The 23,094-nt window shown below is 37.9% G+C and overlaps 1 protein-coding gene across 1 annotated transcript in view; it reads right to left on the bottom strand.

Annotated features, from left to right (window-relative positions):
* PREP (prolyl endopeptidase) overlaps positions 1-23,094 on the bottom strand; it is a 116,704-nt gene that overhangs the window by 736 nt on the left and 92,874 nt on the right. The window contains exons 11-14 of the mRNA XM_075707831.1: positions 15,614-15,750; positions 9,959-10,053; positions 6,925-7,056; positions 1,944-2,100 (exon numbers count right to left, since the gene is read on the bottom strand). Of these exons, the coding sequence (XP_075563946.1) occupies positions 1,944-2,100; positions 6,925-7,056; positions 9,959-10,053; positions 15,614-15,750 (521 nt within the window). The remainder of the gene's footprint in view (positions 1-1,943; positions 2,101-6,924; positions 7,057-9,958; positions 10,054-15,613; positions 15,751-23,094) is intronic.

The raw sequence follows: 23,094 nt of genomic DNA, 5'->3' as shown, positions 1-23,094 counted from the left end.
AGTTATTAAATTTGCTCCCTCCAATATTTAAGCCACCTTTGAACATGCACATACTCTGAGGGAACACTATGCAGGAAACTGAAAGGAGAACTGTAAGTTTTCCTGCTTTTGATAGATGACCTTGATAACTTTCAAAATTTGCTTTCTTTGCAGGAGAATTTACATCTTCTAGCTACTGTAACATAAAAGGTGTATCTACATATCTCAACACAAAGTACTATCTAGCATTAGAAATTAAATGTAATAGTAAGTCACAAAGAATTCCATCTAACCATTTCATACTTCATTTAGACAAAGCTACACCTAGGAATAATGTTACATTCCTTAAATCCAGAGTAGGACACTTTTTTCCCCCCTATTTCATGACAGGAAACACAGAAGGAAATTTTCAAAAATAAATTTTGAATGGATTTCCCACTTGGAAGAGTACCCATTAAGTAAGTCCAAATTATTTTTAAGAACACGTGACAATATTTCAATGTCTAACCTAACAGATTCCTGGCTTCCTCATTTTCATCTAAGGAACAATGTAAGTGAATTTGCAGACTATGATTTGTCTTGAAAAGAAGTTAAATGATAGTCACTACATGCCACTCTATTTGCCTTATGTACTTTTTGGGTATCTGTAAAGGCAACATCTAAGCAACGTTACATATATATCTTCATACATTTGATAAGCAATTGTCAGCTGTTGAAAAGGAGGTGAAGAAATATTTCAGGTATTGCCATATAAGATGTTTCTAACATTATGCATTGAGATTTTGTAACACAAATGTGTGTAAGTAGGTATGGAGTGACTCCTTCCTACAGATGCATTTCTCCTAATCACAGAATGAATTTGAAACTTTGCTTCTACTTTACCTCTTCAGAATATCTGAATTCACAGATGTGCAGGCAAGTTTCAGCGTCCAAAATCATGAAAATTATTTGGATCATTTTTACAAGTTAACCTTTTATCTATTATCTAAGATCTACGTTATCGCTTGATGAAAGATGAATTATGAAATTTGTTAATTGTTTTGTGCACTATATTTACCAAAAACATGTTTGCCACTGAAAGCTTATATTAGACAACTGGAGGTTCTGAAACAATCTAATTACAATGGGCCCAAATGATGATCTGGTATTTGGACTTGACATTGACTTTTTTTTTAACAAATGCTTTAGATCAAGTTAGATCTCCGTGTACTTGTAGCACACGTACTTTTTAATATCTAAACACTCCATTAAATTTCAGACCAGCCAAATTGTTTAGTGTGTCTGAAGCATTCTCCTGGAATGTCAGTCTTCATTATTAAAGGAATATAAATGCAGTAATGGACGACAAGGTTCCAGAAAAATATTTTAAAATGATGGCACTTATTCTAACACACTCATTATTAGCCACATCCAATGTTCAGATAATTTCTGTTCTCACACAGCTGTCTCTCTTGTGTCTCGCTCTATTTAAAAAAGAAAAAAAAAAAAAAAGAAAAAAAAAAAAAGTCTTTCCAGACATCTCAACAAGGAGTTAAGAAATGAGTTAATATCCTGTTATAGTCTACTGGCATTCAATTCCTACAAATAAATCCCATCCACATTATGTAATATAATTCACAATGGTGATTGTCTCTCCCCCATCGTAAAAAATACAATTTATGTAGTGGTTCACTTGAGAATATTCTGTTGTGACAGCCTAAAGGAGTCATTATTCAGAAAGAAAACCTTATGAGTTGTTAAAGCTGCTAGTGGAACAAGGTCTTGGAAAATATGACCAGTTGACTTAAGAGGGCTTTGAAGATAGTCTTTCATGTAAAACTGACTTGTAAGGAAATGTTGAACTCCCCAAATCCCATGTGGGAAAGGATGAAATAATTCTTAGAATAGATATTGATCATGACAACCTGACACTGTTGAGCAGACTATGCATTTTAACAACCACAGAAGTATTTAAAGGTACTTACTTGCAGAGCCATTCAAACTGCTCTTTACGGTCAGAGCAACCGTAGTCAGTGGTCCAAGCATGGCCGATGGTGTACTTGTGGAACTTGAGCATGTCCATCACTCCCACTTGGGCAATGGCACAACCAAATAGGTCGGGGCGCTGATTAGCACAGGCAGCTTTGACAAGAAAACAACTCCATTAGTATTCATATCTTAAAGGATTAAGTTCAGCAGTGAAACCTCCACTGCCAAGTTCATTAAAGACCAACTTTCAAACAGCTGTCTTTTATAAACTCAAAGTTTCTTTAAAAAAAAAAAAAATTAAGACTGTTAAGTTAAAACAATGTGAGAAGAAATACAGATTACCATATAAAACCTGGAGCCAAAAAACTTCAGTATAAATTATCTGATATAAAGCCAATTGCACTGGGAGAAGACTGCCAGGGAATATGAAGTCAAATAGACTTTTAAGCAAAACTGAAAGCAAATACACAAATGGATAAAAATTGTAACTCCCAAAGATAGTATGTTCAAAAGAGCTTAAGAGTTATTTCCCTGTTCTTCAGGCACCAAACATGCTGTTCTTTGAAAACTGCCTTCCAAACTAGCAAACTGGGTTTAAAGGAGAAATGCAATTTTAAAATATGTGAGCTTTTGGACTACTGAAGTGAAGTTTCCTAAACCATTCACTGTCTAAACTTTTAATATTAGGATCAACAAAGAAAAGGGCATTAAGGAGCAAAAGCCTTCCATTTACTGATGAACGTTTTCTTCCATGATTACTATGTAAACCCATGTGAAAAGAATTTTGATAAAAGCAGACTACTACAAAATCAGAGAAATAACCTCATTTTAATAAAGCAAATTACTGTTGTATTTTCTTTTTTTATTATTTCCATCTTCCTACTACCGGAAGGGACAATTTCTTTAAGAATAATGCTTGCCTCATATATTTTAAAAATAACCACAGTAGGCCCATCTAGCTCAGTATTCAATTTATAAGAGTGGCAACTGGCAGATGCTCTGGGAAAAGGCGTCAAGGAGGTATTTCCTGTACATGCTCAGCTTTTGAACTAGTTGTTTAGGTTTTCCCTGAGTTGGAGTTATCTCCAGCCATCCTGTTAAACAGCCATCAAAACACGTATTCTCCGTAAATATATGTATTTCCTTTCTTAATTTTTATTCGTCTAGAGTTCATCATATCCTGTAGCAATAAGTTCTTCAATTCCTATTTCTGTTGCTTGATTTAAATCTGTTGCCTACTGATTTTACAAATTCCCCTGCTTTTTTTTGAATTTTAAGAAATAAGAGCACTGAGATTTTCACATAACTACCTCAATGGATCCCAGAAACCCTTTCTTAATTCAGAGCTAATCACTGTGCATCCACACGTAGCTATACTCTTTCCCAAATTCTTAGTACCTCCTCATTTTTGTCCATTCTGAAAATGGATCGTTTATTCCCATTCTTTGCCTCCTGCTAACCAGGATATTTCTATGACACGACCTTGCTTCCAGGTCAGCAAGAACTTTGTTGCATAGCCTTATGCGAGGGACCTTGTCAAAAGCTTTTGAAAAATCCAAGAATAGCTCCTCACCTAGATCACTGTTACAAGCACCATATGCTGCTTCACTCCTTCGAATAGCTCTAACAGATTTGCACGATGTAACTCCAGCCTGCAAAATTCTCCTTTATGTGTCAGCTATTATTTATTGGTTTCAATTGGTTTGCCCATTAGAGAAGTCAGATTTACTCATCTGCAGCTTGTGGATCACCATGAACCGTTTAAAAATTGGCATTACACTTGCCCCCTTCTGTTCCTCAGATATTCAGGCTTAGTAGCCTGCAATTTCATACTGGAGTTCACTTAGGATCCTGAGTGTGCACCATCTGGTCCTGGCAACACACTACTTTTCATTTGATTGATTTATTCCAAAACCTCCTCTGCTGATGCTTCAGCTTGAGTCAGCTCCTCAGAGTATTCCCCATGAAGAGAGACTCTGGTGCAGGGAACTCCCCATGCTCCTCAGGAGGGAACATCAATACAAATAGACCATTTAGTTGTTCTGCTCTGCCATTATCTTTCTTTAGTGCTCCTTTTACACCTCACTAACCTGTAAGTCCCTCAGATCCTCTGGCCAGCTTCCTGCTTCTGACGTGCACAGAAAGCTTTCATTGCTAATCTTTATATTGGAAGCAATTTGCTCATCAGTCTCCTGTGGTCTGTCAGTCCCTGTCAGAGTTTACACTCTACCCTATTTTCTTCATTTGAACGTGGTTTCTATTTTCTGAAGGACGCAATTTTACTTCTGGTCATCTCTGATATCTAACTATGCTAACTCTTCCTGGGTCCTTTCTGAGCCATTTTCATAAGGCATATATAGTGCCTTAAATAGCTGCCACGCAAAAGCTCTTTATCCTTTTAACTGAAGCTTTTGATCAGATTCCTTCCCTTCATGTTATTTCCTTTTATGAACATAAATTATATTCTGGTAGGAAAAAAAGCCAAAACAACTATCATAACATTTAATTTTAGTACTCTTTATTGCAGAGTGTCTCTTGAAGCACTGCTTCAAGAGGATTTTATAAAAAATTGCTGCTTCTAGTTCCCTAAATAGTTAGTCCAGTAAGAAATCACTTATGGAGACACTCATCCATTCCCACTGCACCCCTTTAATTAGCCATAATACTTAATTATATGCATTAATAAACTGCAACCTGCATCAACAATTTACTTGTGAATTCTACTCCTCCACACATACTCTGAGCTTTAAAATTCAGTACAAAAGTAAGATTTCAAAACCTCAGAACTGTTTGTCTGAGCAAACACAAGAGGTCAAACACTGCTTTTGCATGAAGGAGGTTTTCAGCTCACAGCTGTGCTGTTCTACTCAGCTTTGGGATCACACTGCAGGACAAGGAAGTCTTGTTTTACAGTTGAATGAAGCAAGAGCTCAGGTCTCTGTGCTCCTCAGAGACACCTCCTGTTAGTCAGACTAGAAGGAAACAGTATTTTGGAAGAGTGACAATACTCTTCCTTGTCAATTTTTTCTTCAATAAATGAGAACTGAGAAAATCTGGCAGTGGGTCCTTGCACCTAAAGTATGAGTTATGCTCTCTAGTGTTGCATGAACAACTACTGCAAAATTAAGTTCTGCATTGATGAAAAAGCACTTACAAGAATTTGCTAAATTCACCTAATTCTACCCAGTCAAGGAAAATCCCTATGTGGCTCATCAAGAGCATGGAAATCCAGCTCGAATGTAATCCATCTGCAAGTGCAAAGGCAGGCTTCTAACAACATTTTTTCAGAGCAGGGAGGTCCAGATTCCTAACACCTGTCTCCTACTGGAACGACGTACACTCTGCAGATGTCACTCGTTTCCGTTACCTAAACAAGGAGCCCAGCTGACTTCGTTCGGCCATGAACACAGATTTTTTTGATGACTAAAGCTGGGTAGGATGAATCGCATCCTGACTGAAACTGAAGTCCATGTAACCATAAAACAGTATTTTCAGAAGCTATGTAACATGTTGAAAGTTTAACTGCATTCCCAAGTATATATTTATGCTCACATAAAATTGACTTGTGCAATGCTTGCACTCCCAAAGTGTGCAAACCCTTCAATCCTTTACCATATTCATCCATTTCTACTGGCACTCTTATTTACAATGCACAAATACCTCCTGCCACCTGTAACCAAGAAGCATATAAGCAGAAAGCAAAAATACAATTTTACATGTACTTGTTATTTATCTTTAAAACAATTGCTTTTTAAAAATAAGAATGCAGGAATAGCCAAGATGGCTTAGACCAAAGATCTGTATAACTCCAAATCCTGTTTCTTATGCTGGATGCTAGCTCACTGAAAAATAAAATAAAATCAGTAAAGCCAGTATTCAGCAGCAGATAAATAGGGCGTAGCATAAAAAGAAGAGCAAGCAAAGAGTGGGCCTAGTAAATCTGCTCATTTTCTATAAATTGGTAGTTTATGAACTTGAAAAGCTTTTTTTTTTTCTTCTCACATGAGAAGCTCAACTCTGTCATACTGTCACATGCCTTTCATGCTGTTTAAAAGAAATATAAACCCCAATATTATTAATTTGTGTTTCCTTCTCCTTTCAAAATTGAACAAAATCACCTCCTTTTTTCTTCTACTACTTTCAGATACAGGGATTTAATCAGAAACAAATTTTGTAGCTTTTTAAATACTGCTTAGATTATGAGATGTTTTTGTGACAAGCTTTTCTGTTTAAGAGGAGGCTGTTGATTTCCTTGAATTTAAGAACACAGCAGTGAATTATATGTGAACAAGATGCATTTGTAACAAAGTGCTATGTTTACACAGTCCCTCAAAAGCTCATGACTTTTTCCAGTAGCTGTACTTGTATTTTATGTTTCTCAGAGACATTCATGATTTTATTTGTGGTCATGTTTTAACTAGACAATGAAAGTAGAGTCAAGTAGAGTCAAATTGTTAGGTGTCCCTGTACAAAGGCTTTAAACATCGAACTGTCATGTTTTCGTTTGCCCTCTAAGAAGAATGCATGACTACAGAAAGAGTGAACGAGAAACTCTGATAAAGGATTGCAGGACATGGGATTCTGATTTACACTACAGACCACACAAAGCTTCCCGATGCTACATAACAGATTTCTGGTTATTCAGTAATTATTTTGTAGTGGTTAGCCTTAAGAAAGAAAAATCAAAACCCAAATGCTTTTTAAAGCATTCTTACTTACTGTGTGATTCTACCACAGGGTTAGCTCTACCACAGTAATTGTAAGCATGGCTTTTAACAGTCAGCCTTTGCTAGAGACTGCAGAATCCCAACGTCCTATGCAAGCAGCAAATGAAGTACAATTGTATATATTTAACACCTGGTACATATTAATGCATTGACATTCTGGCAACTTTTGAAAAGAGGCTCTCATGAATTTTTGTCTGGTTACTTTGATAAACCCAGCACCAAACCCAGGAAATATATGAGCAGTTCTTACCAACTAAGAGGCCCCCATTTGAGCCTCCATTAATAGTCAACTTCTTTGGGGATGTGTAGCCTTCCTTGATGAGGTATTTGGCAGCACACTGGAAGTCATCAAAGCAATTTTGTTTGTTGGCCAAGATACCACCTAGCACACAAATAAAACAAATCAGTTGATGCCATAAAATCCATTCGATACCATCTCTTCAGCAAAACATGTGTGCAAAAATACCTGGGAACAATTCCAGTTTCATGAACATTTTAATAATTGATGCAGCTCAGAAAGACAGCAAAAATGAAAGATTCTTTCAACACAGAGGGGTAATAAGATGGTTCTGTCGATTAATGGTTTCAGAAACTCTGAATAATACATACCTATACTGTGGAGTGAGTGCCAGGTAATGTTCCTAATCAGCAAAATTAAAGCTAAAAGCTTTGCATTGCAAAATATATACAAAATGACCACATACAATCCACTTGAGGTTTGGTCTAATGGGACTTTAACAGCATTAAACCCAGTGACAGTTTCTTAAAGCAATAAAGCTTCAACTTATAAAATAAGCTATAAAAAATAAGCACTTCTAATTTCCTGGACATAGAATATGTGGCTGGTAATTTACTTTTTTTTCTATTAGTTGTTTTCAAATCAGATGATGTAAAGCTATGGACAAAAAGGGACTTCAGAGTTGCATCTTGGTTTGAAATTTTATTAATTAACTATCATTATGGAAACGCTTAAGATGCTGCCATCCTGTTGAACAAAATTCCAAATGTGATCAGATGTATGAGGAATAAATCGGGACTGAAAATGTAGGTCTAGATGACACCATTGGTAAGACTTCCAGTTCTCAGAACAAAAAAGTTTGCAGGGTGGGTGAGGGAAGGAAAAGGACGGTTTTGCCCTACAATGTTTCAACTATTTGAGCAGAAGAATGTCTACCTAGGGAACTCACAGTTGACCCAATCTCATAATCTTCCCGCTTTAGATGCTTGTTGGGGAAGAGACTAAAACTGGCTTCTCCTCAAAGGTTATCCTACCTTAAGACCTAGTATATTCTTTCTCAGGCAATTAAATGCTAGTAAGAAATGGGAACTAGGAAGAAAATCCTCATATTCCTGTAGCAAAGGCTGTGGTCCAGCCAGGTAAGAGGGGCTCAGTGGATGCAGAAGTGGAACTCCAGTTCCTTCTACTTTGTTTAAAAGCTGAATGTTTATTCCAAGCTAATTGCCTAAGGTTCCCACTATGGTCCAGGAACCTCCAAGACAATTAATTCTAATCTAAAATAAGGGAGATGAGCTATAATCTGGTGGCATCTCTAACTCCATTGTCCATCCAGTGATCCTAGACACCCAGCTTACTTCATTTCTGTTGCAAAAGTTTCGTAAGATAACTCTGACATTTAGTTATACAGATCTTGTAGAATGGGAACCAGTAAATTTTTAATTTTTTATTTTTTAACAAATACATATCATTCTCACATTAATAAAACCATTGAAGAGAGACATACTGGGACAACGAAAAAGTCTTCAAATACATGGCAATAAAGGAGAAATAAATCTTACTCTCTGTTCAAAGTTCTGGTCTGGTGTAAGGTCAGAATCCTATACAATTAAACCTAAGAAAACAGACTTCTGTAATTGCTTCTGGAATTAACAAAGAACAGATACGTATCCTATTATGCAACTGCAGTAAAAGACGTGGGTCAAAATTAAGCAGCAAACAGGTGGACCAAAGAAGCTTTATCATATTAAGATAAATTTTATTAAAACCTATTACAAACCAATCATTAAATTAAAATTAATGAAGGATACTTCATCTATAGCAATAATATCCTGTATCTGCAAGCATATATAGCTTCTATTTATAAACTATTACATATTTAACTCAGTTGTGAGGAAATGACCCAGACAAAAAGTTACCGCAGATGAAATAGTAAAACCAAGATGTAATAATCTGGGAATACTGTTTTGTTTGATAAAAAGTTATTATGAATTACTCCCATGGCAAATTACTGCATCATAAACACCACTGTTTTGGTGCATTTGACTTGCCAATGACATCTCCAGCAATCTATCCACCAGATTCTTGGGATATAAATGAGGTGTCACCATTAAATAATGATGGGTATGTTACAGAGATGAGTAGGACTTTTTCCAACTTTTTCCTCTGGTGAAGGGATGTAGAAAACTGTCAACAATAAGGCAAGTGGACAAAGACAGTCAAAGGATTAAGACAAGGATTGGATGGGAAAAACATGGAGAGAAATACATCAAAGGTATTCAGAAAAGGGGAAAAGAGATTGACAGGGTTTTGTAGTGAGTGACTTGGTTTCTCTGCAGTCATCTTAAAAAATCCAAAAAGGTCATATACCTGCCTACAAGAAATTGGACCCCCCAAGAGAGTGTGGAGTGGATGACATGTCACTGCATTTGTGGAGCTGACTGTTTTCATATGAACTCAATCACATTCACTAAATATTTTAAAAAGTATCTGTTCATAAATTGTGCAAAAACAATCTGGAAGAGTTACATTCTGAACTCAAAAGTTCACACCTTCTGTAAGGTTCTACAAACGGTTTATTTTTTTTGTTTGATACCAAGAGGGTCTAAATAGTCAGTGCTGTTGTCTTGAGAATTGTGGGGCCACGTGCACTTGCAAATAATGAAAAAGGTGTGTGAAAGCAGGTCTCCTGCAATAAAGACAGGCATTTTTTTGGAAAATCAGTTCAACAGAAATAGCTGCATTTTCAAATCCTTAACTCTAGGGAACTTGATCTTGCTTAAAAACACACAATAATTTTCTTGGAAAACATTGTGTTTGTGCAAAACTATTTTTAAGTAGATTGTAAAAATTAAAATAATCTAACAAAAACCATCAGATAACACTTGGACAATGTACAGATCTAACATGAGTAAGGAAAAAATTTACTTTTCTACAGAATAAGTAAAAGGCAAAAGGAGATATGAGTATGGAAGAGGGAGTGAACAGAAAATGCTGTCATTTTCATTGCTAAGCCTGCAGTTTTGTTCCTCTACTTGGACTGATTTACCTTTGTGCCAGGTTTCTCCATATTCACCACCGCCCCTGATATTCGCCACTGCTAGAACACCCCCTAGGTGTTGCACAAAAATAAGTCTTGACACACTGAAAAAGCAAACAGAGGATTATTTTTAATTTCCAATTTTTATATCCCTACCACTTTTACAGAAATACTTTGAGGGAAAGATCTCTCCCAAAATCAATGATGAAATCATGAATGAAGTCCCCCTTGATGGCAAACCTGAGTAGCCAGGCTTTTTTCAATGTTTATCCATGGAAATGAAACCCTACGCAGCCTCAGGAGAGGAAGGAACCAGTGCTGTTCCATTCTTCCTCCTTTAGTTCTGCATTTCAGAGGAGAGTGACCAGTGACACCGCCTAACACAAGACCACCCCAGGACATGTCACCATTTTTTTAAATCATCTTCAAAGCCTTCAGTGTGGGGACTAGAGCTATGCAGTACCACTGGACCCCCATAACTTTCTGAACTGTTCCTCTTCTGCAGGTTCTCCACTTTTTCAGAGAGGAAAGGAAGGCTTAGCCCAAATGAAGAAAGCAAAGAATTAAGACTTATGATCAGTGCTTGATCTTTGTTTATGAGCAGGTTATTTTCAAATTCTGCTTAATGTACTTTCTTTTGGACCTTTATAAAACTGTGTTTGCAAAGAAAAACTCTGCTTCTGCCATTGTTTTGTGCCAGGGTCTGCAGTCAAATATTTTCCACTTGCATTGCTAAATACAAAACAAATAGTAAAAAATAAAATTACAAGTTCTGCCTTCCCTAGTATCTCTAGAACCTGGCTGAAAGCTAAAGTAGCATAATGTTTTTTAAATGTCAACTTGCAAAAGTATCAAAGCTATTGCTATCTTTTTAAAAGGGACTGAAGTAATTTGAATTATATTTAACAATTAAGAAGACAAATAGATCTCTCATCTGTTGAGGCAGTAGCTTAACATAGCAGAAGCTCCAGATGGCAAACCACACATATGCCAAGGAGACCAGTAAAATATTAAAATTTAATCCCAAGAAGTCTTTTTTTTTCCTCTAGTAGGTTTAAATTTCCTATTTACTTAAAATCTTTGCTCATACAAGAAACCACTGCCTGCAGAAATTAATCCTATTCAACCGCAAAAGCAAGGATTGGGCCTTTTTACCTTTAAGTCCCCCTACTACTTATCAGAAATGTCTTGAAAGAGAGTACTCCTACAGTGTGCCTCATGTAGTATCAAAACAGGTAAATTTTTCGTACATCCCAAAGAAATTATCTATGTACTGGCACTTGTTCTTGAAAGTATATACCAAGGATTAAGGAAACCAGTAGAAAAGCAGGAGGATGACTGATAAGAGATTTCTGTATTTTCATAACCCGAAGGAAAAACTTTCACCGAGGCTGGTTATCTGTGGCCATCAGATGGCTCAGGAAGTATGAATTCTCTCTGCTTCTGTAAAATCAATTCTGAAGTCCATCACTGTGAATTGTATTTTCCTTAGATTGCTGTGACGTGCTGATCAGATGCAAGATTGATATTCTATAAGCACACTGTCCAAAAGTCAGAGAGCATTATTCTGTCAAACTCCAGGATGCCTAATTTTGACAGGCTGCTACACAGCTAATGTGGAGTAGCCTGACAGTGGGTTGCCTCATGAGATTGTGGCTTCTTAATTTTTTGGTACGTTAGAGCCACAAAACATCCCAGAATATTCTGCACTTCTTTTCCCTGTCTCTGTCCCAAACAAAATCAATAGAAACTTTTTGGTCCAGACTCACTTGATCTAGTAATCAAAGGTAGCACATACAGGAATTGCAGGTAAGGTAAGAGCTTGCTACCCAAATATATTGCCTGAGAATATTTAGAAAATTAGAAATTCCAGAACAGAGTTCATCCTCTTCCATCTGCTGAAAGAAACTGTACCCATCTGAGGGATCAGCATATTTAACTAGAAGAGAATCTGTGAGCAATGCAAAACCAAAGTACTGAGTGCATCCTATCCTGTCCATAGATTTCTCTAACAGAGATGGTACATTGATGATAATTTTCAGAAGGGTCTAAGTGATTTAGGATCCATAGGATATGCAGTACTCCTATTACAGAAAGCTACTCCCCATTTCCACAAGCAAACAATTTTTCTGTCGTACAGACCCTCAATGGGACACAGTCCAGAGTTTGGTAACGATCATTGTATCGCCCAAATTATATGTAAGGTTTAGTATATCTGTGCTCACTCTCAGCAATACTACTGGGATTTAGACACTTCAGAAAACATTACCCCATATACCCCAACATATACATCTAGTAATGTCACTGCCAATGACTATTAATTCATACCCACTCCAGTATGGTCAGTAGTAAAGTGAGTCAGGACCCTAACTTGACTAATGCTTTGAGGTAGATGTGCCTAGAGCTTATAACAAGCTTTCTCAAAGGGACTTTTAAGTTCAAGGAACCAGGCTTTGTAAGTATATAATCAGGACTCATTAACTTTTAAAAAAAGTGAAAATTCCAAGTGATTGGACAGCACAAAATTAAAGTTTCATACACAATCCTGCTACTGCCTCCTGCGTTCTTCCAGGTGGGTTCTTGCTTCCAGATTTGATTTCAAGTCAACTTGGTGTCTGAGTCACAGCAAACTGCCCAGTTGCCCTGGATGCCTACAAAATGTCTCATTCTGCAGAGGAAAGTCTGTCTCCCTGCTCTTCCCAACAGCCTATACAGCCTTTTGCTCATTACCCCTGTTTTTCCTTCTCTCCTGGGAGCAGGGTAAAGAAAAAGAGTAAAGGAAAGGGCAACAGGGTCAGGAAGGAGCCAGTGGAGGGACCAGAAGATGGTTCCTTCCCTGGACAGCTCCTTCCAGACTGTATCACTCTTAAGGAGCATAACACAAAAAAAAAAAAAAAAAAAAAAAAAAAAAAGAAAACAGGTATTGGGTTTTTATAGCATAGAACAACATGAGGAGCTGTGCTTCAGGAAGCAAGAATGCTTTCCCAGAATTACTGATCTGCTGTCAGGTACTACAGCTGACAGAGAAATGCAGGCTAGTGCACCGGTGATGGGGAAGAAATCCTGAGTCACTGGACCTGGTTGCTTTCTTGGCTTTTGTGGAGCAGGAGGGAGTGGTAACAACGTAACAGCAAAGAGTAATCTTGCACTCTGCAGCCCTGGCTGCTGTGTCCCTGACCTTTCTGTGGGCACACAGTCTCTCCCTGCACCACCTCTTTGCTTAAAGGCTTGGTACAACCTGGCCCTGTAGCAGTGAAATGCAATTTCAGAGTCTGCTTCACAATCAGCCGTGTTCCAGGATGCAGCAGAAATTGCTTCTCCTGCACCCACACAGGCACATACAGAACAGTGAAGGGAAACGCGTTGGTTCCTGCAGGGTAATTAGCCGAATCTGAGGCATTAGCGGTGGGTTTGTGATGGTGTTTCCCCCTCAGCTCTGCCAAGCCAGTGGTGTCAGTTCCATCAGCCTTAACTTGCACTCGCTATGCAGGCTGTATAATTAATGACAGTGCTCTAGCGGGCACCGTACTCAAAATGCTACCAAATGCAGCTCTTCAGAGGAGCATATAAATGATGCATGCTTGCATTCAAAAATAAACCGCTACCGTAACTGACTTAATGACTTGGGCCTATCATTCTCATAGTTATTTCTGGATCCTCTAACCTGTTAGTTTGTTTCTATCGCTTTCGGTGAAAAAGATTTTATTTTCATTTTTTTGTGTTGGAGAATAAATGAAAAGCAACATCAGTTTCTGAATTAAGCAGAAATAAGCTCCCCAAGCCAGAGAGCTGACTCATGTTAACAAGTGTGAAGTACCAGTGAGAAAAAATTGTAGTGGCTTGAAGAAATACAGGACAAATGAACCACTGGAAAGGAGAAGGTGGAGTGCTTTGTGAAAAGTTGTGAGAGTCTTAAGTTCAAATAAATAAATAAATAAATGTATGTTTTTATTTACGTTGTCAGTGGGATGATGTATTTTGATCTGGAGGTGACTGACAGTTCTCTGTGCCTTTACTTTTATGGGACTCTTACAGATTCATATTCTTATTTTATGGACTGTATAATAAAGGTTTCATAGGGTTCGGGAAGACATAGGTCACTGCTCCCACCTCCCATCGTCCTCTCTTCTGACTGTCAGCTGCACCCTCGTGCTGCTGTTTGCTAGACTCCTACGAGAGTCATTTTTTAACTTGCCAAAATGGCAGAAAACCACCCACCCCTTTTTGTTGGGATAGTTTTCTGCCATTCTTGCAAGGTAAGTCAGCTTAGCAAAGGTTCCAGCAAGCACCAGGGCTTGGGAGGTGGAAGGAGGCACCATGAGATACCTTTTTCTTTTGCCAGCAGCCAGCTCATGTCAGCTCTGCAGTATGTGAAATCTTATCTTAAATCAATAGATACATAATACTTACTTTAAAAAAGAAAACATTGTAAGTTTTATCACAGTTTTCAGCATCTACAATAAACTGTAATAAATCAGTGCTTTAGCCTAATCTAAAAAGGAATTTAAAAACTATCCTGGTTATATAATTGTGTCTCTCAAACACTACAGGAAATTAAAAATGTAGCTTTAAAAGGCAGATAAAAACCATTCAAATAATCATTGAACACAAGATGGAAGGCCCATTGTTAGACAAGGTATTTGCTAGAAAGGACAAGAAACTGTAAATGCTATTTAGAAATACAATCACAGTGACCTGGAAGAGCAAGCACTACAAAGGATTTCTTGAAGTGTGCTGACTCCACAGCACAACTGGTAGCACCTAAACTTAATAGGATGGTTTCATAATAAATTATTTTTGTGTTGGTGAGCTGCTCTTCTGCTATCTGAAAAACTGCTCTCCATTCAGTCCTTTACATTTCTGTTTTCCCCTGCCTCGCCTAGGAGCATTTCTTACGTATTAGAGACAATCACTGCCTCTTGGCATGTCTATTCAAATTCCCTTGCTGAGGAAATAAGCCTTTTCTTTAAAGAAATCATCTATTCAATACAGCTTACGGCTTTTGAGGGCTACAAATCCTGTTTTGCACACAGCATTTTTGGTTTACAGTGCATTGCTTTGCATATGCGGAGCCCATATCATGTGCATCTCAAGACAGAATCATCTTTCCTCATTCCTGATTATATGAGAACACAGTAGGATTTTGCTTCTGATGCAATCTCCTCAAAAGTATAATATGAAAATACAGCTAAATTTTAATTATTTACATTAATTTAAACAAATATTTTATTTTCTATAATATTTAGATGTAGGTAATTGTATAACTTGGAAAAAAAAGAAAACTTCCTATGTTATTAGTTCAGCAAAGGGCTCAAATACTTGCTTAATGTAGTATGTCCATATGCTTTCCTGTTGAGCTCAGTGACAAAGCAGGAAGAGGTTAAGGTGTAATCCAAAGGGCAGGGTGCCTGTGTAAACCTCAGAAGAGCACAGCACTTCTCTGCTCTGACATAGGTTTCTTCTGTGACCCTGGGCAAAACCCTTTAATTCGGAACTAACAAAGCAGACACGATGCCTGGACGCTGCCGCGCAGTCTTTATGGCCCCCATCTTATGTCTCAGGGACCTGAAATGCATCACTGTCAGATCCGTAGTCCACCCTGCCCTCAGCTTGTGACAGTTAATACCAGATACTTCAGAAGAAGGCATAGATTACCCTGCTTACCTGTAGCTTGGTGTAATTGATATGTTGAAGCCTCCATATCCATACAAGAAGGCAGGATGAGAACCATCCAATTTAATTCCTTTCTTGTGAATAATAAACATTGGGATCTTAGTACCATCTTTGCTAGGGTAGAAAACCTAAGACAAGAGAGAAAGAAATCCGAAATGCTGTTATTGTTGTAAGTCTCCACAACTGCTGTTAACAAGAATTGGAAGCAATCACTTCCATGCTGTCCAATGGGTAAAACTTCCCAAGCAATCTGCACCAATTGCCCAGGTCAGGTTCAGTAATGGCCATCACCTGCTTGGTTGCTTAATAGCTCTGGAAAATGAATCAAAATAAGACAATACAAAAGGTATGACAGTATCATTTTTACATGTCTTATCCATCAATTCTACATACAAGGGGGTTTAAGAAAATGCTATAAAAACAATGCCGGTCTTCCCTTGCAGAGAACTGTATTGTGAAAGCGCAAGAACTGCATGGTCCATCATATATGAAAGTAGCAAAGACTCAGCTCGCAAGGAGAATGAACAGAACTAAAACCAGATTTCCAATCTAAAATTATAATTTCTAAAAATTTCTCCTTTTTAAAAATTCAAAATTTCAGACACTAGAGAACAGTGGACACAGAAGAAACAAACTCATGGTAGGGTGGTGACTTCGTGAGACCCCACTAAACATTACATTATTTTGGATAACAGAGAGCTATGTGGCTACCAAATAAATATGTAAAACATTCTGAAGATCTGGTCTTGTACCGCTGAAATCACAGAGAATTCCTTTGTATCAGTTGATGCAGCAGTCTTTGCTTGTAAAAACATAAATTTAGTCACAAGCAGAAGGCCAAAGGTATTTAAAAAGTCACAGTATTTTGGTTTTAGTATTATACATTGGCATTAACAACATTTCTCAACAGAGTCACTCCACACACCAGATTCAAGTCAAAAGAGTAAACTTTGAATAGCTGAAGACACTGTTTCTTACTAAGCCTTGTGAAAACTGCAAAAAGCTGACTACTCAACACTTGTACCTGCAGCATGAATTCGCCAAAGCAAGTCTGTACCCAGCAAAATTGGACTAAGCATTGGCCAATCTTTCCAGGTTGTCTCAACAACCACTGCACCTCATCAGGGTGGTAACATAAGCCATGACAAAAACTTTTGTAGCACGTGGTACATTTTCAGGCATTAACTAGCAGCTAGAACCAGCAGCCCTAATGCTGCAGAACCCCCAAACTCATCCAGCAAGACAACTGAACTACCTGCTGGCTTTCAGAAAATCAGCTCCCAAAACACCAAGTATCCACGTAGCACATGCTTTCATATGTCTTTCTATTACTGCCACAGCACTGTGTGAAATTAAGCTAAATTCCGTATACACATAGACTGCAACTGCTTAATACCGTTCCCGTATCTTGCTGGTTTGATGCATGTATCTGCCTGCATGCTCTAATTTAGGATCCAGCGTGTCTTATTTTGCCAGTCAAGCAAAACACGTGGGTGTGAATGCAGTTTACTCCTTGTCGTAAAGTTCTGGTTGACTACTTTTCATTGCTTTGGTTTTAGCATCATTATTTGCAGCTTCTAATGAGAACAAAATAGTAGTAAATGAAGAATTACTCTTATCATTTTGTTGCATGTTTAAAACCTCTGTGCTTTTAAAGCAAATAGACCTACCACGCTTTATAAAGCACACGATCAACAGGATCTATTTTTATAACACATGAACCCCAACAGTAATATGAACCTGTGGAACACATTTATTCTGAGCATTGCCTGTAATGTGAAACATGTAAATCCACATGGTGTGTTGAAAACAAAATAATCACATTTAATTTTACTTTAATCATTGCTAAGGAAATATGAGAAATTTCAAATGAAATCACATCTAGCTCTGAAGGCTTCACTGATACTTGTAGACATATTCCAGATAAAATTCAGTATTTTACAGTTCCCAGCAGATGGGAAAATTCAGAAAAGCCTGAAGGCATTTTTACACAGACGAAATCAGTTTCCAACTGCTACCACAACTGTATCTTTACTGACAAAGTGCTCATCAGAACTCACTGCAGTAGAATACAAAAGATTTTTGGTTTAAGTATTAAGTATTACTATTAAGTATAGAACACTATAAACAAATGGACAGAAGAACTGCTGAGGCCGGTGATGAGGAGTTCCAGAGAGACTCCTCTCTAAAATGCTACCTATCAACTTCAGTTGTTGCTGGCAATTCACACGAAGTGAGCACGTGGTCCTCCTATGTTTCCAGTCATTTACTGCTGTCGGCCAGTCCTTTCCTGATGATTAAAGGATGCCACTAATTTTCCTGCTTCTTTCTGAACAAGGGGCTTTTTTTTTTTTTTTTTTTACAACTCTCTGAAAAGTGACTTCAGTAGGGCTTTTATCATCATCAGCCAAGATTAAATAACATACCATTAAATAAAAAATCAACAAAAAACCCCAATGCATGTCAAGGTGACATTTGCAATTTAAGAGTTTTCACTCCTGTCTTTGCTAAAATAATGATTACCTCTCCCTCCAAGATGAACAAATGGGAGGGGGGTGGAAATCAATTCAGTGAGACACTGAGATATGTGAAGCTATTTAAGCTTCTCCAAATAGACTATTTTCAACAACTGATTCAATCTCACCTTTAAATTAGGTGTTATCTCTGAAGCAAGTCCAATAGGTTGTTCGTGTAACCAATAAAGTGTTGTGCTTCTATCTCAAAGATTAAGGTAAACTGGAAAGGGCAAGCCCTAAAAAGAAGAATTTCCCAAGATGGTATTTCATGCCTAATTTTAGAAGCTGTCAGCTTTTACAGGAGTAAATGCTCATAAAAGGGTACCACCATTTTCTGCTTTATCACAGATAGGAGTGATCCACTTGTACTGGCCACATTATATTACTCATTGTTCATTATATGTTCAAATAAAGACTCCTGTCACTACAGCCATTAGCACACAGAAGAAGAGGACAAATTAGCAAAGTGATTTTGGAGGGAAAAGGATGGAGAACAACGCTTCAGACATATTATTATGAATGCTGAAACTCACCATTCAAGGAGGGACACGATAAAAATAAGTATTTTCAGCCTCTAGGAATGCACCAGCAATGCCGTGTGGTTGACAGGGCACTCCTACTGCATGTAACCCTCCGTGCTATTCTAGGAGCATACCACTGGAGCAGTACAGCAGCCCTGAAATAGTTGTAGCTAACTTCGGTTCACACTAATGTCCCTATCTGTCACACAGCAGAGGGGTCTCAGTGCCAGAAAGAATCACTTTCAATTCAGATGCTGGAACCTGAGGCATAAATTTATAGCCCCTATTCTTCTTATGATGACCCAGGGAGAAAGCAACACCGTTCACACAATTACTTAATACTATAAAGTACGTGAAGGTTAAGCTATAAGCGCCACACAAACAACAACCTTAGTTGTCATTCTTTAGTGCATACATATATATTTATAGAGCGGGGTGGGTTTTTTGTCTGGTTTTGTTGGGTTTGTTTTTTTTTTTTTAAACTTAGCATTTGAAAGCAATTTACACTCCATTTCCACCTAAAAGAGACAACGAAAGTTTACTTCCAAGACAGTTTACAGAGTAAGTTTTACAAGTAAATACAGTTAATGGCCATGTGATAGGATTTGTAAGTTTACTTAGGAGTTAAGTAGGATAAAAAAGTTCTGTACATTCACTCTGGGGGAGGTCTTTGTCTTCCTAATTATTATTTGCTTTAAATGTGCAGTATTTATGTTAGGTGAATCTTCAGTTAGGGAACAGGGGAACAATCAGTCAGCATTGTAGAGGCAGACCGAAATTCAGAAAGACTCTAAGTTTATCCACTTCTGCCTCTGCAGTGACAAGAAGCGTCCTCTCCATCTCAAGTCACCAGGCTTGAGAGGCAAAACTAAGTATTTTAGCTTTTGAAGAGCTAAGAGGATTTGAGAGAGATTGAAGACAACGTTTTTCTTTCATTTGTCTATAGAGATAATATAGCCAGACACTGAGACTTACACACAGAACTAAAAATAATTTTGGCAATCATCCACTATGTACTTCTCTTGTGAGTAAATACGAAATCAGTATCTTTGAATATTAAAGGAAGTGATACAATCATCACAACAAATAAAGAAATAAAACTCATCTGCCTGAACACTCACATTGTGTCACATAATTAAAAATACCTAAAACTACAGAAATGGAATAGAAACTTCCATTTTTGAAAATTAAAATACTCAGCCATTTGTAAATATTCAGTTTCACTTTTTCTCTCTTTCATATAATGGAGAGATTAAAAGATGTATGTAATTACAATTGTTCAGGGAAAAAAGTGCATGTACACCTGAAACCATCTTACTTTTACAAAACCAAAAATCCTTCTACGCAAAAAACAACCCCAAACTTGTACAGATTTAAAATCAACCTTATAAAGGTAAAATTCAATGCAGGTTTTGAAATAGTGCTGTAAAACACAAATTAAAAAATAATCTTATCCAAACAGGTCTAATGCATATGTTTTTAAGCTGTGAACAATATCTGAATGTCAAGAAACCTTTTATAATTTTTCTGACTCACTCATTAATGGCAAAGAGAATGAAAATCCAATTAAAAAGTGATTGATTAGCTTGGCTTTTCAGAAAGAATTATTTCCTGCAGATAATATATGAATTTTACATATGAAAAGAAACTATGACTTCTGGGACTTGAAAACACCCTGTAAGTCACAGTAGGCTAATTATTCTTAGAAAGCCACTAGTGGTTCTAAAAATGTCTCTCTCGACCTCTCTTTCAAGATTAGGTACTACATACCAGAGATATCGATTCTTTCCATGTCTTTGTGTGCTTGATCAAAACCAGGTAAGATTTACACTTGTCATTAGATTGACATCCATTGTGCAAAATGCCAACGAATTTGACAAAGAGCAACTATAAAGGCATATAAATCATGCTGGAATACTCCTTATTAAAAATGCGTGTTCAGTAATTCAGGTTTAATAACACCACGACAACGCCTTTAAAATGAGTTTTGTTCCAATGTCTTCTATATAGTTTTACTGAGATAATTCCTTTTCATTTGAAACAAATACAGGACATGGCAGTCTTGTGAAATTTAGCAATTGTTTTCTGCCTCTAGATAAGAGTGGCTGCCCTCATACACGGCTGCTGTGATTCCACTAGCGGCCACCACAAAGTTACAGGCAGCGCTAGAGAAGCACAGTATCCCGTTGAGTCCCAGCAGCCACAGATATGAGCAAAGCATGCATGGCTGTGCTGAGCAGTCGATCAACGGGAACGACTACTTCAGTTTTTATTTCCGGGAACTGCCTTTCAAGCATTCACTTTCACATAAAGTGTTTCCTTCGTTAAGTGTGAAATGAAGATTTCTCATCACACTTACACCAACGTTTTGTTGGCCCAAGTCAAAGTCAGTGACGAAAAACATAAGGAATTCACAGTAAATTACTTAATGTCGCTCATGTTTTCCCAAATGCCGCAAATGCTTTGTGAAAGGCTCACCAGTTCAAAAATCCCACACAACTATCTTTGAAAGATGGCTGGAAGAGTAACCTTGAGGGAGTAGTCCCTACAGAAAGTTTTCTTACACAGATGGCAGCATCAGGTGTTCAAACATGTATTTGTGCTATGCCGCGACACCTCCCACTGACAAGTCCTAATGGCTGCTACTCAGGGCTTCAAGAAGGCAAGTCACAAAGACCCTGCCTTCACACCAGCAAGTATGAACACTTCAGCGTTGGCAGGCAGGGAGAAATCCTCTCCTTGAGATGCCAGGGCAGAAATCTCATCGATTCAAAAAGAATCATGTGTTGCTTGCTGCGCGCACCACCTCCCCGCAGCCCACTCAATCCCTCATCACCTCTGACCTTACAAAAAAACTGATACTAGTCTGGGGCTAAAGACTATATAGCGTATCATGAGCAAAATGCCTTATTTATCGCAGCAGTGGCATGGACCCAAGCATAAGACCGCTAGTGGCCCCATGGACAGCCCTGGCAGCCAGCCAGCGGCCACCTGTAACAGCAGCTCTTACCAACCACTAGCTTTTGTATTCCTATATGCAGGATGAATCAGAAGTCAGGAGAAGCAATAGAGAACTATTACCAGTACATAGCAAATCCACGGGATCTGAGGTTTTCTTTCTTCGGAGGGGAATCCTCATCAATCTTCTTTAAGCCTCTTAAATTAGCTTCAAAGCAATTCTGTGCGGGTTGCAAAGCTTGCTTAATACAGAACTGGACAGGGGCCAAAGTAACTCAGTACAGTAAAAATTCAGGCAGGTAAAACCCAGAAAGAAGAACACCCACTACAGACATTTACAAAAGCACTATGAAAATAATCAAGAAACCTTTTAGAAGAAATTGCTTCACCACCCACCCACCGGGACAAAAAGCAGCCTCATGCTGACACAGGCGAAGTGCCAGGAGATGGTCTTTTATAAGAAATGCCTCCTTACTACGTTCAGCTGCCTAGCTGCAAATGACCGCAGGGAAGTATCTCTCAGGGTGGTGGGAGGAGGGAGGGGAAGGAAAGAGAAAAATACAGCTGGAAGTTCAGAAATCCTGCAGGACCAGCATGGCAGAAATTGCTTTTAAATCATGTTTTTCTAGATTAGTTAAAAGGCAGCATTCCCTTTACATAAAGCCTTAGTGGTAAATGGCATCCAATGAGACCCCTCTACTCCACTTTTGCAACCTGAAAGATTTCTTTCTCTTCTCTAAATGTTTATCCTCTGCCCCTTTCAGTGTGATCTCAGAGCTTCCTACAGCAGAATAATTACCATCTGCCATGCACAGTTATTCCTTTTCTTTCATCAATTTGCCTTAAAGAAAACTTAGTGTACAGTGTAGAGACAGATAGATATCAGACAGGTAACATTTATCTTTTGAGTTAAATATACATTGTAGTCATGTTAAACAGAAAAAAGTCCCAGGGACAAAGTTACAGTCTCTTTCTTGAATTACCTCTGTGCTTACACATTCAGGAAATATATTACTATGAAGTAGTATAGCAGGAGAGAAACAAAGGGCTGTCTCCATTGAAGTAGCACACTGTTATAAATAAAAACATAAGTAACAGCTGCTGGCTAGTGCAATTTCCTTCATTAAATTAAGCTTTACTTCATTGAGAAAACTGCTCTGACAGGAGACAACTCACTGTAATAGTGTGTAGGCATTAGAAAGCAAACACCACTCATCTTTACCATGCTGGAAATCAGTTTCAAGTTGTAATGAAAAACGCTGTAAGAATAAAAATGTAGAGGCAACTTACCATGGGGTAAGCAAGGGGAAGAACTTATGCAAGCTAATCCACAATAACTATTCTTATTTATGGTTTTACACTGTGGTAGGTGCACATAGCTAATTCAACATGCTGAGAAAGAGATATATTCACTCAAACAGTAGCTGGCTAATCCAGCTTTTCTGTTTCTGACTCCATCTTGCTCAAAACTTCCTTC

Source organism: Pelecanus crispus, chromosome 3 (genome assembly GCF_030463565.1).
Source record: "Pelecanus crispus isolate bPelCri1 chromosome 3, bPelCri1.pri, whole genome shotgun sequence".
Taxonomy (NCBI): Eukaryota; Metazoa; Chordata; class Aves; order Pelecaniformes; family Pelecanidae; genus Pelecanus; species Pelecanus crispus.
This window is presented reverse-complemented; position numbering and strand designations above follow the sequence as displayed.